This window comes from Pteropus medius, unplaced genomic scaffold, assembly GCF_902729225.1.
Source record: "Pteropus medius unplaced genomic scaffold, Ma_sr-lr_union100, whole genome shotgun sequence".
NCBI lineage: Eukaryota > Metazoa > Chordata > Mammalia > Chiroptera > Pteropodidae > Pteropus > Pteropus medius.
The window spans coordinates 2394752-2407611 of NW_024355523.1; the positions used below are offsets into that span (position 1 = coordinate 2394752).

At 32.7% G+C, this 12860-nt stretch overlaps 1 protein-coding gene across 2 annotated transcripts in view; it reads left to right on the forward strand.

Moving 5' to 3' along the window:
* GRIA4 (glutamate ionotropic receptor AMPA type subunit 4) overlaps nucleotides 1-12860 on the forward strand; it is a 316548-nt gene that overhangs the window by 261084 nt on the left and 42604 nt on the right. For both annotated transcript variants that reach the window (XM_039858731.1, XM_039858730.1), the window contains exons 11-13: nucleotides 1651-1857; nucleotides 7167-7537; nucleotides 9548-9746. In XM_039858731.1, coding sequence (XP_039714665.1) covers nucleotides 1651-1857; nucleotides 7167-7537; nucleotides 9548-9746 — 777 coding nt within the window. The remainder of the gene's footprint in view (nucleotides 1-1650; nucleotides 1858-7166; nucleotides 7538-9547; nucleotides 9747-12860) is intronic.

Below are 12860 nucleotides of genomic sequence, written 5' to 3' on the forward strand. Positions count from 1 at the left end.
AGCTCCTTTTAACTGCTAATATTTTATAGCGTATCTTAGAAATTAACAGTGCTTTGCAACAACTCGTGAATTTTAATAACCACATTTATAATTTGCAAAATTCTTCATATTTAGAGAATGTTTTCTGTAAGCTAATAATTTTAATCTATTTAAAAAAGAGACAATTACATACCATAATTTATAGATAGGTAAACTTTCTTTACTCAAGTCCAGTGTTAAAAGGAAAAGTGAGAGATTTCTGGTGCACTTAGTCATGTCGATTTAAGGCAGGATACAAGGACCAATCTCGGACAGTTGCCTGCAATAGAGTTATATAGGGTATCTCTGTGAGAAAATCATAGATCACGTAATTTATATCCTTATTAAGTTTTTAAAAGTAGTTTTGACATTTTCAAAGTACTTTAAAAAAAAATTAGTGTAGATTGCCATGTTCTGCAAAGTAAATTACATTCTAATCCAGAGTTCCAAGAGCAAGTTCAAGTTCCCCAATTACTAATTTACTGGGGTAAAAGAAAAAAATTCGTATCAAAATTACTAAATGAATGTTACCGTACAATTTTATAAAATATAAATGCATGATCTCAACAACGTTGTGGCCCATATTGGTTATTTCTTGCCTGCAAATGACTAAAAAATCTGAGGCGTGACCAGGAGTTCTATATGTATTGCATGTTCACCGGGCCTATCTATTAGTTGGTAGCTTTAGGTTCCATTTATAAAATCAAATGCTTGTTTGCTAACATGTCTCTTCAGTTCACGGCCTTTAAATGATTTGAATTAGGGGTGTGTGTGTGTGTGTGTGTGTGTGTGTGCGTGCGTGTGCGTGTGTTTGTTTTAACCTGGAAACTGTCCAATTATTAGCCACCAGTAAAGTTTTTCATTTTATATGAATTTTCACAATAATTCTTCATTCTATTTTCTGTCTTACTTCCTTCAAAAACTAAATGGAACTATCACTTGAAGTGTGTGATTGTCACAAATGGGGGAAATTATTAGCTTTCATTGGGGACATATTGTATAATACGATAAAAATTCATGGAATACAACCCTAATTAAAGCCAAATTTTTGGACAATTTTAGGAAAGCCAATTTAAGTATATATAACTTTTTAATCTATTAATTTATTTCTTCTTTGAAATGCATCTTGTTAAATTTTAGAGAGCAAAGAAAAGTGACCTAGTTCTTTTCCTAAAGGAGGTCACATTTGACTGTGGATAAATAAGATGCAGAATATGGAGACCTGTGACCTTGAATGAGTCTTTTATTCCATGAAGCTGACTAAATAGTCTTTAACTTCATGAGATATTTTGCAACTAATAATTTCATTGCCAAAAATGATATCTATGCTTCTCAAGACAGTTATTAATGGATATTTGTCCTATCACAGTTACAGTGCTTGATCTGTAATAATCACTAAATAGAAAATTATTTTAAAGATTTCCCTTTCAGTATCCAATGTAAAGCAATTTAATATAATTCTAAGCATATTTATTTATAGATTCACCTGTTTTATTATTGATTTATAGCCACACAAAATCATTCTGTATACTAGTACAAAATATAATCTTTTTGTCAAATTCTGAATCTGAAGTTACATATTTTCGAATGTTTTATAATTTCTCCTTTACAGTTCTACTTCTCTCATTATAGGAATCCCCATATGTTATGTACAAGAAAAATCACGAAATGTTTGAAGGAAATGACAAGTATGAAGGATACTGTGTAGATTTGGCATCTGAAATTGCAAAACATATTGGTATCAAGTATAAAATTGCCATTGTCCCTGATGGAAAATATGGAGCAAGGGATGCAGACACAAAAATCTGGAATGGGATGGTAGGAGAACTTGTTTATGGGGTAAGCAAATCAATTTATTGAAGAATTTACTTACATAAACATGAAACTTCTTTTTACTTGAGCACATATCAATTTTTAAACGTCTATTACTGTTTTTTTAAAAATTTGCAGTTACATTCAAAGAGACATATATGATGTTCAACTGTTTCTCTATTTCGTTAATAACTCAGTTACCAAGCAATGAGAGAAACTAACACTCGATAACCTCAAAATCAGGAAAGATAAAAATTCAGAATATAATATCCTAGTAAAGAAAAACACTAACTTCAGCTATCCATGATTATTCTTTTCTTAAGTTTGATTTTTCTATATTATAAACATGTTGTGAGAACTACAAAACAAATCCATTAGTAATCTGCCATATGATAAACATAGAAACATATTTTTTTCAACAGCATAAAGTTGAACTTCATTTTAGCTAGTTATTTATATCACCGTTGGTTGTGATTACTGGTAAATGTCTTCTAAATACCTGGTGAAGTGATCACTAAACTACTTTAGCATATATAAAATATCACCAAAAATGTGAGATTCTTACAATTCTGCAGAACACAGTAAATTTAAACTTTATGTAATACCATCATTTTTTCATACCTAGCAAAACACAAAAGCTAGAATTTATTCCACAACGGGCCTCACACTAAAGCATTTCATGCCCTTTCTTTTATGATCACTAGATATTGAGTGTACACTTTCGTAACCAAAGACAAATTCAGTGTAGACCTTCCTGCCTGAATCAGAACAATATCAGTCTCTTCAGCTACTACTGCAAAGTATAAGAATCAAACCAAATGCTAGTGATGGTATAATATTTCCAAAGTCCAGAAACCAAACCTAGAATAATAAGCTCTATTCATCGAGAAATAGTTAATAAATTTCCTATGAGCCAATTCACATTTCACAAATGTCACCTTCAAAGCATAATCTGTTTGATTAATTCTCACAAGTTCCCTTTGCAATGAAGAATTACACAAGAGTCATCCTTCCCCAGAAAAGAATAAAGAACTTAGAAAATAAATGAAGTCTTATACAGGGGCTTATTTTCCAACCAAAACTGCAATTCAATAGTTTCATGATTCTACATCCTGCTTTTCAGACCATGAAGCAATGAACATTCTCCACACAGTCCAGTATAGTAGCTGTAACAGCAGCAAGAGGAAATTGTTTGGCATTAAAGAGCAATTAGGTAGTTTTATATCTATTTGAAAGAACTGTTGATTAGTTGGGTGCCTTAAATTAGGGCAGGAAATGCAGTTGTAAAAAATCAAAAACTATTTTACCACAGGGTTCATCAGTGGTTTGATACTGAGCTTTAAGGTCCAAAAGAAGAGTTCCTAAAGCTTATGTTCCTCGGTAATACTTTAAACTTTTAATTCAATAAACCGATTTAAATGTGAACATTATCCAGGTCGTTATAACTACAGTAATTTATTTCCTTCAGAAAATACTATTACGTATTTCATCTCCCCAAAAAAATCATACTTAGATCACTAATTAGTTATGGACAGGAAAACTAATCTGAGTTACTTTCCCATGCCTCTGCTACATATCTCTCCTCTGGAGTCCCTACCCATTGAGCAGTTCAGGCTCACCCTTTTTATTAGGGGAATAGGTTTTAAATAATAAAAACAAGTGTTATGAAGAGAGGAGCATAATTAACAACAAAAAGTATATATTAGTAGTACACATGTCACAATAACAGGAAGTTCCAAAGTCAAGCAGTTCTCTGAGGGGAAAGAAGATAACATAGTGGTTATTAATACTCATTATATTCGATCATTAGCTCATCCGAAAGGATTTAAATATCCCATTCTCTGTCACTTGAGTTGTCTACTTTTTTCTCAAAAGAAATCTTCTTCTATGTCTCTACACTTTCCGCAGATTTAGTATTTTCCATTCTGGTGTCTGCAAAGTCTGTACTTGCTTCTCAACTTTTTTTTTCTTTTCTTCCTTACTGCTAATACCTACATGAATGCCCAGCTTCCAGGGCCCTAAGTAAAACTCCAACCATTCTCTTCTACTCGACAAAGCCTATGAGACAACAAAATTATTAACTTTGAATCCATTATTAATTTTGTTTATTCCTTGCAAACTTTGTTACTGTAATTGTTAGGTATAGATGTCTCTGAAGCACTCACATGTGATCTCAGCACACTACCAGGTGGTGACTTCAGAAGCTCAGAAGCTTCACTGACTGCACCAAGTCCATTCTATGATCTGTGATGCTCCAGGGATTTCTCCTGATCCCTGCCATATTTCACAAAGCGTGTTCCATAGCCAACCAGCACCAGCATTACCTATGATATGTGTTAAAATACAGGTTAATGAAACCCACTCCAAAGATGCTCAAAAATTCAAATATTATCAAGCTCTTGCAGGAGATATTTTACACTTAATTTTGGAAATTATTGAGAGGTAATGGAACAAGGCACGCGTAACATCTCCACTGTTAGTGGAAAAAGCCCAGATGTATCCTCTATTCACTGGCTTCTTTCAGAACACAGATTTCAGACTGCAAAGTGTCCTTATTGAATGTTACTGTCACCACTTTCATCTAATATTTGCCTTCCATCGCATCTAGTTTTTTGTGCTGGAGACGCCTTTATTTCTCTTCAAGTTTCTTTCCTTTTAAGGCTTTCGCCCTCATTAGTGGTAACTTGTATAAATACAAAATTTCAGAAGATACTACACAGAATAATATAGTATGTGAAAGGTGGCATTTCAAATCAATAAAAGGATACACTATTCATTTATTCCTGTTGAGACAGCAGGACAACTACTTGGAAAATTAACAATTCTATAACACATCATCATGCAATATACCGAATAAATTATAAAGAAATTATAGATATTAGATTAAAAGACATATAATTGAGAATGATCATATGAAATGAGAAGGATTTTTCTAAGCATGAAACCAAAGGCTGGAAACACAAAAAGATAATTTTATATGGCTTTAACAAAATTTAAAACGTATATAGTGCAATAAAATACCATGAACTAAGTTATGAAAACAAAACGATTGATGAATAGGGAAAATATTTGCAACATTTATGGAAAATAAGAGGATATTTTGAATATATTTAAAAGCACCTACAAATTAGTAGGTACTAAAATAATGAATACTTCATGGAAATTAGGGGCGGGTTATGTCAGGTAACACATAAAAGAAGTTAAAGTGGATGTTTTTTAATAAAAACAAATTCAAATTAGTACAATGGGATCTAATCTGCCATATAGCAAAGTAGTGAAAATAAATGAGAATAACGACACACAGGGGGTGTCCAAGATTCAAGTCTACAGGTGTTTTCATACAGTGATGGTGAAAGTATGAATTTGCGTATTTCCAAAGAAAATTTGGGGAAAACATATGATGAGCATTAAATAAGTTGTTACCATTTAGACCAGCAATCCCATTTCTAGAAATTTATCTTAAATAATTAATATATGTGCAAGAATTTATTTTCAAAGATGTTCACATCAGTAATCTTATAAATTGTGTAAAACTGGAAATAATATAAATACCCCCTTGAATAACAAATTGAGTAAATTTTGATACTCTCACATAATAAAACATTTGTGATCATTAAAACTTATTTTTATTTGAAATGAAAATGAGTTCATATTCTTCTGAGAAGAGAAAATGAATTATAAAATATCATGTTTTGCATTGCCTCATTTTAAAATAAGAAAACTATTATTTATAAAACAATGTCTAGCAGAGCATATATAAAGAAAAAAATAAGAGTAAGTGAAGGGAATGAAGATAAATTTTCCTACTTTTCTGGTTCCGTTTTATATACTAATTTTTCTATAGCTAGTTCATATATCGCTGTGTAATGAAAACTATACAAATAATAAACAACAACTATGGGGAAATAATAAACTCTCAGCAACATTTCTGGCTTTTATATATGTGTTTATGATGTGAACTAAGTTTATTCCCACTTGAAGGCACACAGTTAATTCTCAGTCACCCAGCGGATGGCACAACAGCCAGAGCACATTTCTCATGCTAACCTTCCATTTGCCCTTGTATCGAGCTGCTTGCTGGCCATCGTATCAAACCCAGGCCTAAGATATACAGAAGTGAATGTGAGAGTGGCGACCTCTACATAAGAATATGTATGTCTAGGTTTGTTTCAGATTCCATTTTAATGTCATATCATTTCTTTTTAAAGTAAATCATTAAAAAAAAAAAACACTTTTTTTCAACTATAGATAGAGTAACAGTTTACAGGTTTTTTAACACACTGTTTCACTTGATTTTAGGGATGGTATGATTTCATGCAAGAAGCTCAATGCCAAATCACAGAGCTGCCATAATGTGTAAGACTCACCTGAGTCTCAGTTTCAGCATCTATGTAAAACAACGATAAACATAAGATTGGTCTGAGGGTTAAATGAGAGGCTGTTTAAAATATTTACATTAGCATTAGGCACATAATCCCTCAATAAACACTCACTGTTATTTTATTAAGGTTTTTAAAATACATAATCACAATAATAAAATGAGATAAACAGGAAAGAAAGTGTCTTCATTTTAGAGATATGGAGAAAGCCTCAGAAAAATAGCTTAAAATCACAGAATGAAAACGGAAGCTGGTGTCTTATGATCATAATATCTGAGAATTGAATCCGCCGTTTTGCAAAATCTTTTTTAGAAACTGAAAGTGGAAAATCAAAGTATGTGAATAGGAAGAAACAAATGCCAATTTCCAGATTTTTGTGTGTGCGCTGAATTGGAAAATGTTGTCAAACAACGGGTGTCTTCTATCCTACAAACACAGATTTTATGATAGCTTTTCTCATAAGTGGAAAGGGGTAAAAAAGAAAGGACTATTTGAAATTTGCAATTCATAATATTAAGGGATGGCCCAGTAATGAATTGGTGGCAGCATTTCAAATGAAACAGAAAAGACTGCAACATAACAGCATTCCTGGCCAAGAAATTCAGAGATTCGGCTGTTTTTAAAGACTCTTAAGTTTCCTCTGTGCTGTCCTAGATCCTTAAGGATTAATGCAGTTATCTGAGTTCAAGTTATTTTTATTTATGTCTACTCTTACTCTGTTTCACTTCCTCTTATCTAATTACTAGCACAATAAAAATATTTTGTGCAATTTAAGTGAAATATTATGAAAACAAGTGTCCATCTCTGTAATTATCACTGGCCTTACTCATTGTTGGCATTCAAAAAAACAATGTAGAATGAATGTATAACTGGTTAGCTTTGAGTGGATCAATCTAGGGCTAACTGCTTCATGAAATCCATTAACCTATGTGTTTTCATGTGTCTTTTCTCTTATAGAAAGCAGAGATTGCTATTGCCCCTCTGACAATCACTTTGGTCCGAGAGGAGGTCATTGACTTCTCTAAGCCCTTCATGAGTTTGGGCATATCTATCATGATCAAAAAGCCTCAGAAATCTAAACCAGGAGTGTTTTCCTTCTTGGATCCTCTGGCCTATGAGATTTGGATGTGCATAGTCTTTGCCTACATTGGTGTCAGCGTGGTCTTGTTCCTAGTTAGTAGGTTTAGTCCCTATGAGTGGCACACAGAAGAGCCAGAGGATGGAAAGGAAGGACCCAGCGACCAGCCTCCCAATGAGTTTGGCATCTTTAACAGCCTCTGGTTTTCCCTGGGTGCTTTTATGCAGCAAGGATGTGACATTTCACCCAGGTTAGTTTCAAAACTCTTCAGTTCTTCACCAATTCCCCAGTAATTCTAAGTGTTGTGCAGAACATCTCTCTACATGTTCTTTTCCTGGAGCCAGAGCATTCCTTGAAACACAGAAAAAACTTGCAACTCCCAAATTAATCTAAGTATAATCATAGCCAAATTTTCCAAGTTAGCACAAAATCTGGATATATCCCAACCTAAAATAAACACATGCAACCCATCAGAACCTTCAAAAATTACTTAGTATTAATATTTCTTTCAGTGGTTTGACAGATGGAAACTAAAATCTGAATTATAAGAACAGGAATTTGTTTGCATTTTCTCTCCTTTTCAGAATCAAGTGTTTTTTGTTATTGTTGCTGTTCTTAATTTTTTTAAGTAGTTTTGAACTTGATTTACATCCCATGTAACATTAGGTGTATTTCTGCCATGGAGTTACCCAAAAATCGAGTCAATATGTAGATATGTACCAGATATACATTGTTCTATATAACAATATATAATAAGCTAAGCAATGGGCAAAGAGTCAGCAGTGTAAATACTATGTTAGTTTTATAGAGATGTTTTTCATATCTGTGGAGTCATGGCTCACCTCCTTTGGATGCCACTAAGAAATTTTTCAGTTTTGTTTGCCAAAACTGTGACTAATCTGTTGCAGGAAAAATACCAATTTCTCTCATAGAAAAGTAACAGAAGGCAGGAGAAACTAGGAATTGAATTTAAATAGTGATTTATAGTAGTGTGGCAAGTATATGGATTTTTAAAAGAAATGTATGCTTTCTCAAAAAGAGACATGTTAGCCACAATACAGTTTGTGTTTCTTAAGACCCAAGGAAACTATAAAAGTGCTTAAATTCCAATAACATGGAAATCTAAATCAATAACTCTTAATTAACAAAATAAAAAGAAATCAAAGAAAATCAAATAATGGTTTTTAAAACGAGGATTAAGCAAATACTAAGTTAAAACCAACAGGTGCCACTTATACAATAAGGATTAAGAGGGGAGCATTTTAAAGCTGTATGCCACGGAAAACATGAAATTTTTCCTCACATTAAAAAAAATGTTTAGAAATACTTTGTCACAGGAATTTTAAATAGTTTGGGTCCCAGTGACTGATATCAATTATAAATATGCCCTGAATTTTTTATTCATTCTATTCTCACTTTTCCTCTGCACTCACACTCACTCACACATCCCTGATAGCCAGAAAAAGGGTGAAGAGAGAATTTTTTTTTTGAGATTTAGCATCAATTTTTAATGCTGTTGCTGCACATTGACAAGTCACACATTTGATCTCCTGTTGGTAGTGACAAAGACAACATTTTTGTACCACTATGTAAATATGTTTTAGGACACAGCTCATCCTCCACTCAGATAAGAAATGGAATATCAACAAACCAACAAAAGAAATTCTCGACTATGATCACTTTGAGACCAATTCTAGATCCTCACCTGGTCTGGCCCCACCTTGGCATATGTCCCATCCACCCTGGCAGGGCTCTGACTGAAAGTAAAAATGAGATCTCTGAGAAAAGCACTACCAACTTGTATTAAATCTAAGACTTCAACCACTGTTAAGATATATTGATGTTTTATGTACCACCGAGAGAGAAACAGTGCTGCCAATTAAACCATGATGCTGTATTTTATCTCAAACAAAAAATGCGTTCTAATTTCAGAGATGCTAAAATGTAAGGGGAGAAGGGTATCAATGAATTTAAGCAGGTATTCCTCTTCTGAATCTGAAGGAAAGGGGCATTAAGTTCCACATTTCTGCCCATTAAACAATAAAAAGGAAGTTTTTCATATTTTCAGTTGTGTTTATATATACGTATGGCATAAAAGACATCAAACTCCGCAGAAATGCTAGAATCATTCTTAAGTTGACTACCAGAAAATAAAACAATACTGCAATTGTTTTTTTAAGCATGCATAGTGAATTGATGGTATTTCTTTCTCTATGTTGGTTAGAGAAAGGAAACTGTGCATTATCTTATTCATGTTTAGATCCCTCTCAGGTCGAATTGTTGGAGGTGTTTGGTGGTTCTTTACACTCATCATTATATCGTCTTACACTGCTAACCTCGCTGCTTTCCTGACGGTGGAGCGAATGGTCTCCCCCATAGAAAGTGCAGAAGACCTGGCCAAACAAACAGAAATCGCCTATGGAACTTTGGATTCAGGGTCAACAAAAGAATTCTTCAGAGTAAGTTAAGGGAAAAACTAACAATGAAATGTTTGTAGTTTTGAATTCAGGAAATTTGGCCAATAATTATACCATGGCTTCTAGCTATTGTAAGTTTTGTAAACACATTGGCCACTGCTATGTTTAATACTAATACTTTTATGTGGATTTTATAATCACTTTAATTTGCAAAAGCTAAGTGATTTATTCATAATGCAAGAGGGATCCTCCCTAAGGAAGAGTAACAGCAAAAAAGGTAATGAAAACAATTTTATAACATAATGTATCCAAAAGATTCCAGTGTGATAATGCTATGTTGTGATACTGCATCTGGCAAGATTGGATTTATGTATGCTTTGGGGCAAAGAGCATAAAAATGAAAGCAAAGCTTTTTTAAAAAAGAATACATTTAACTTGCTGCATTTGAAACCCAAAACTTTAATTTCAGGTTTTACACCCTATATGAGGTATATTATTCTATAATCTATTCTGCAATAATGGATTTCAAAGCAATATATTTGCATTCTCACAAGATAACAATAGCAAAAACTATTAAGTTCTGAATATCTCTGTAAGACATTGTATGGTATTTTGTGCTAATTTCTCTGCTTTTGCAGATAAAATTGTTCAAATTGATAAAATTGCATTTCACATTTGGATATGATCCCTTTGGTTTGCCATTAGGATGGCAGATATTTTTCGGTTTTTGTGTTTTTAGGTGTTTCTTTCATTATAAGAATGAATTTTTTTAAATAGTGAACCTCTTCCACTCTGGTTCTACTTAAATCCAGAGATATATACTTGGCAATGTCTGATTAGCGATAAGGGTTTATTTTGTGACCTCAGAACCAACAAATTAAAAAGGAGTCAAAGTGACATTTTTATAGATATTTAACTAGGTAATAATGAAGACGTTTTGTATTTAATTTCAATTGTTTAAAGACTAGATATTTTAATAGTTTAGAAGACAAGATGTATTTCACTTATTTCCTAAGCTTTTGTGTAAGAAGACTGATAGCCTTTTAAAGGAGGTTTCATACTAATATCCGGTACTTGACAGATTATATTTCCATTTTAAATGTATATATTTATAATTTTCTCACTCAACTTGGAAATTAAATACAACAAAATGTTCTACTCCTTAAGCTGTCCTTAAAAAAGATTTAATATAATATCCTTATATATTACAGATGTTTTATATAATGCTAAATCAAAAACAAGTCAAAACCCTCTCCCAGTGAGGCTTATTAAATGTTCTGGACCTCAGCCACCACTCTGGGTCCCCGTTTCTCTTACAATTGTGTTTGTTTTCTCACAAAACTAAACTTGGTTACCAAAAAAAAAAAAAAACAACCCTCAGTCAAACCTATCCTCGAACATTGTTTAAAAAAGACACCAGACAATAAACAATATCCTTGTCAACAATGTAAAAATAACATAAAATTTGTTAATTACAAAATATTTGGAGATTTTTCTAAAAATATATATAATAGTCGTGACAATAAGTTTTACTAAGAATATTCTATGAATAAGCTTAATTAAGCAAATTTTTTAACTTAACTAAGAACCTCCAGTCTCTAAAGCTTAATAATGATGGAAAAATATCGTTCTAACACATTTTTGCATAATTTCAGTACCTTGCTGGAAATCTCTAAGTTTGTAATTACTTCCACCGAAAGTAAGTAGGTAAAAATTAGTTTGCCTAGAAACCATGCATCTATATGCATCAAAACAGAATACAAGTTTGTGTTATCAGCTGCATTTTACTGAAAAAAAATGATGACTAATTTTCATGTTTAAAAAAGGCAATTATTTGCAGATTCATCATTCTGCCTTGAGTGATGAAGGGAGAAAGAAATGACATGCTGATTTTCTCCAAAAATTTCAAAAATAACTCACTGTAAAGCTCTTTGGCATCAAGCACACTGAAAATGTTTATTTCTAATCTTTACAGGGTTTTTAAAAACTGCTCAAGTTCTAAAACCTGGTGAGACAGATAACAGAATATATTGACAGGAAATACAGGAGTAAGGAAAGTTGCTTCCTAGATTTACAGAGCCCCTCGTACAAGCTGCGCGCTCACCCAGCCCTGTATCCTTTCTCTCCCTCCCAACTTTAGTTTCTAAATTGAAAAAGTTTTATGAGTATATGTATTTATTGTTGCAGAACAGTCTGAATCTTAATGGGACAAGAAAATAATTTTCCCTGTCAGCACACTTTCAGGAACACATAAATTCGGGTTCTCCGATAAAAATCTCATTCATTTCCTTCCCTGTGTTCTCCCTCCTCTCCCTTAGATGATGACCTGGTTTAAAAAAACCGTATGTCTAACAGGTTAAGGAAAGACAATGTGAAGGGTATTTTTGTACTTGGTCAAAAATGTTTTCTCATAGGAGCACAGTAATCGTACATCTATCAGCTCCGCTCAACTGCTAGAACTAGACCGTGGAAGAAAATTACATCTGAATTCCACTGTTGCCTTGGTTTTATCCCATTATGAAACTTTATATGTTTTATGTTCAGTGCACCTTGTTAAGCATAAACATAGAGGTATTTAATGAAAGTCTGTACTTATCACTTAATGACAGCCTTTCTCTTTAGGCATTTTTACATTATTACATACCTAATTTGAACACACTGGTTTTCACTTCAGTGTAGATTTTATACTGTGTCTGTTTCAGTCATCGGTGAATTCATGAATGCATAAATGAAGTGGATTACTATGTCCGTGCTTATAATATTATCAAATTGTGCATTGATGAGCTCTTACTAGAACATCAGTCTTGCTGCATAAGTGGCCAGAAATGGGAAATAATTCACCTGAAACAATGTAAATATTAACTATAATCGATGACATTTGTACACATTTTCTATTAAAAGCAGAAATAACAGAATACTTAACTTTTGAGAAATTAAAAAGACAGCATTTTTAAAACCTGTTCTCAGTAGTAAAATAGTACTTTATATCAGGTAGTTTCCCATGCATTGAGTTTTACAATAAAGACAAAACAAATAAATCTGAAACTAATTTTCTAATTTCAAAAAAAAATAATGATTTTTATATTAACTTTGCTTATTACCTTAGTATATTCACTCCCCAAACCGATGTTTAAGTAAATATCACAGTTGAAGGTT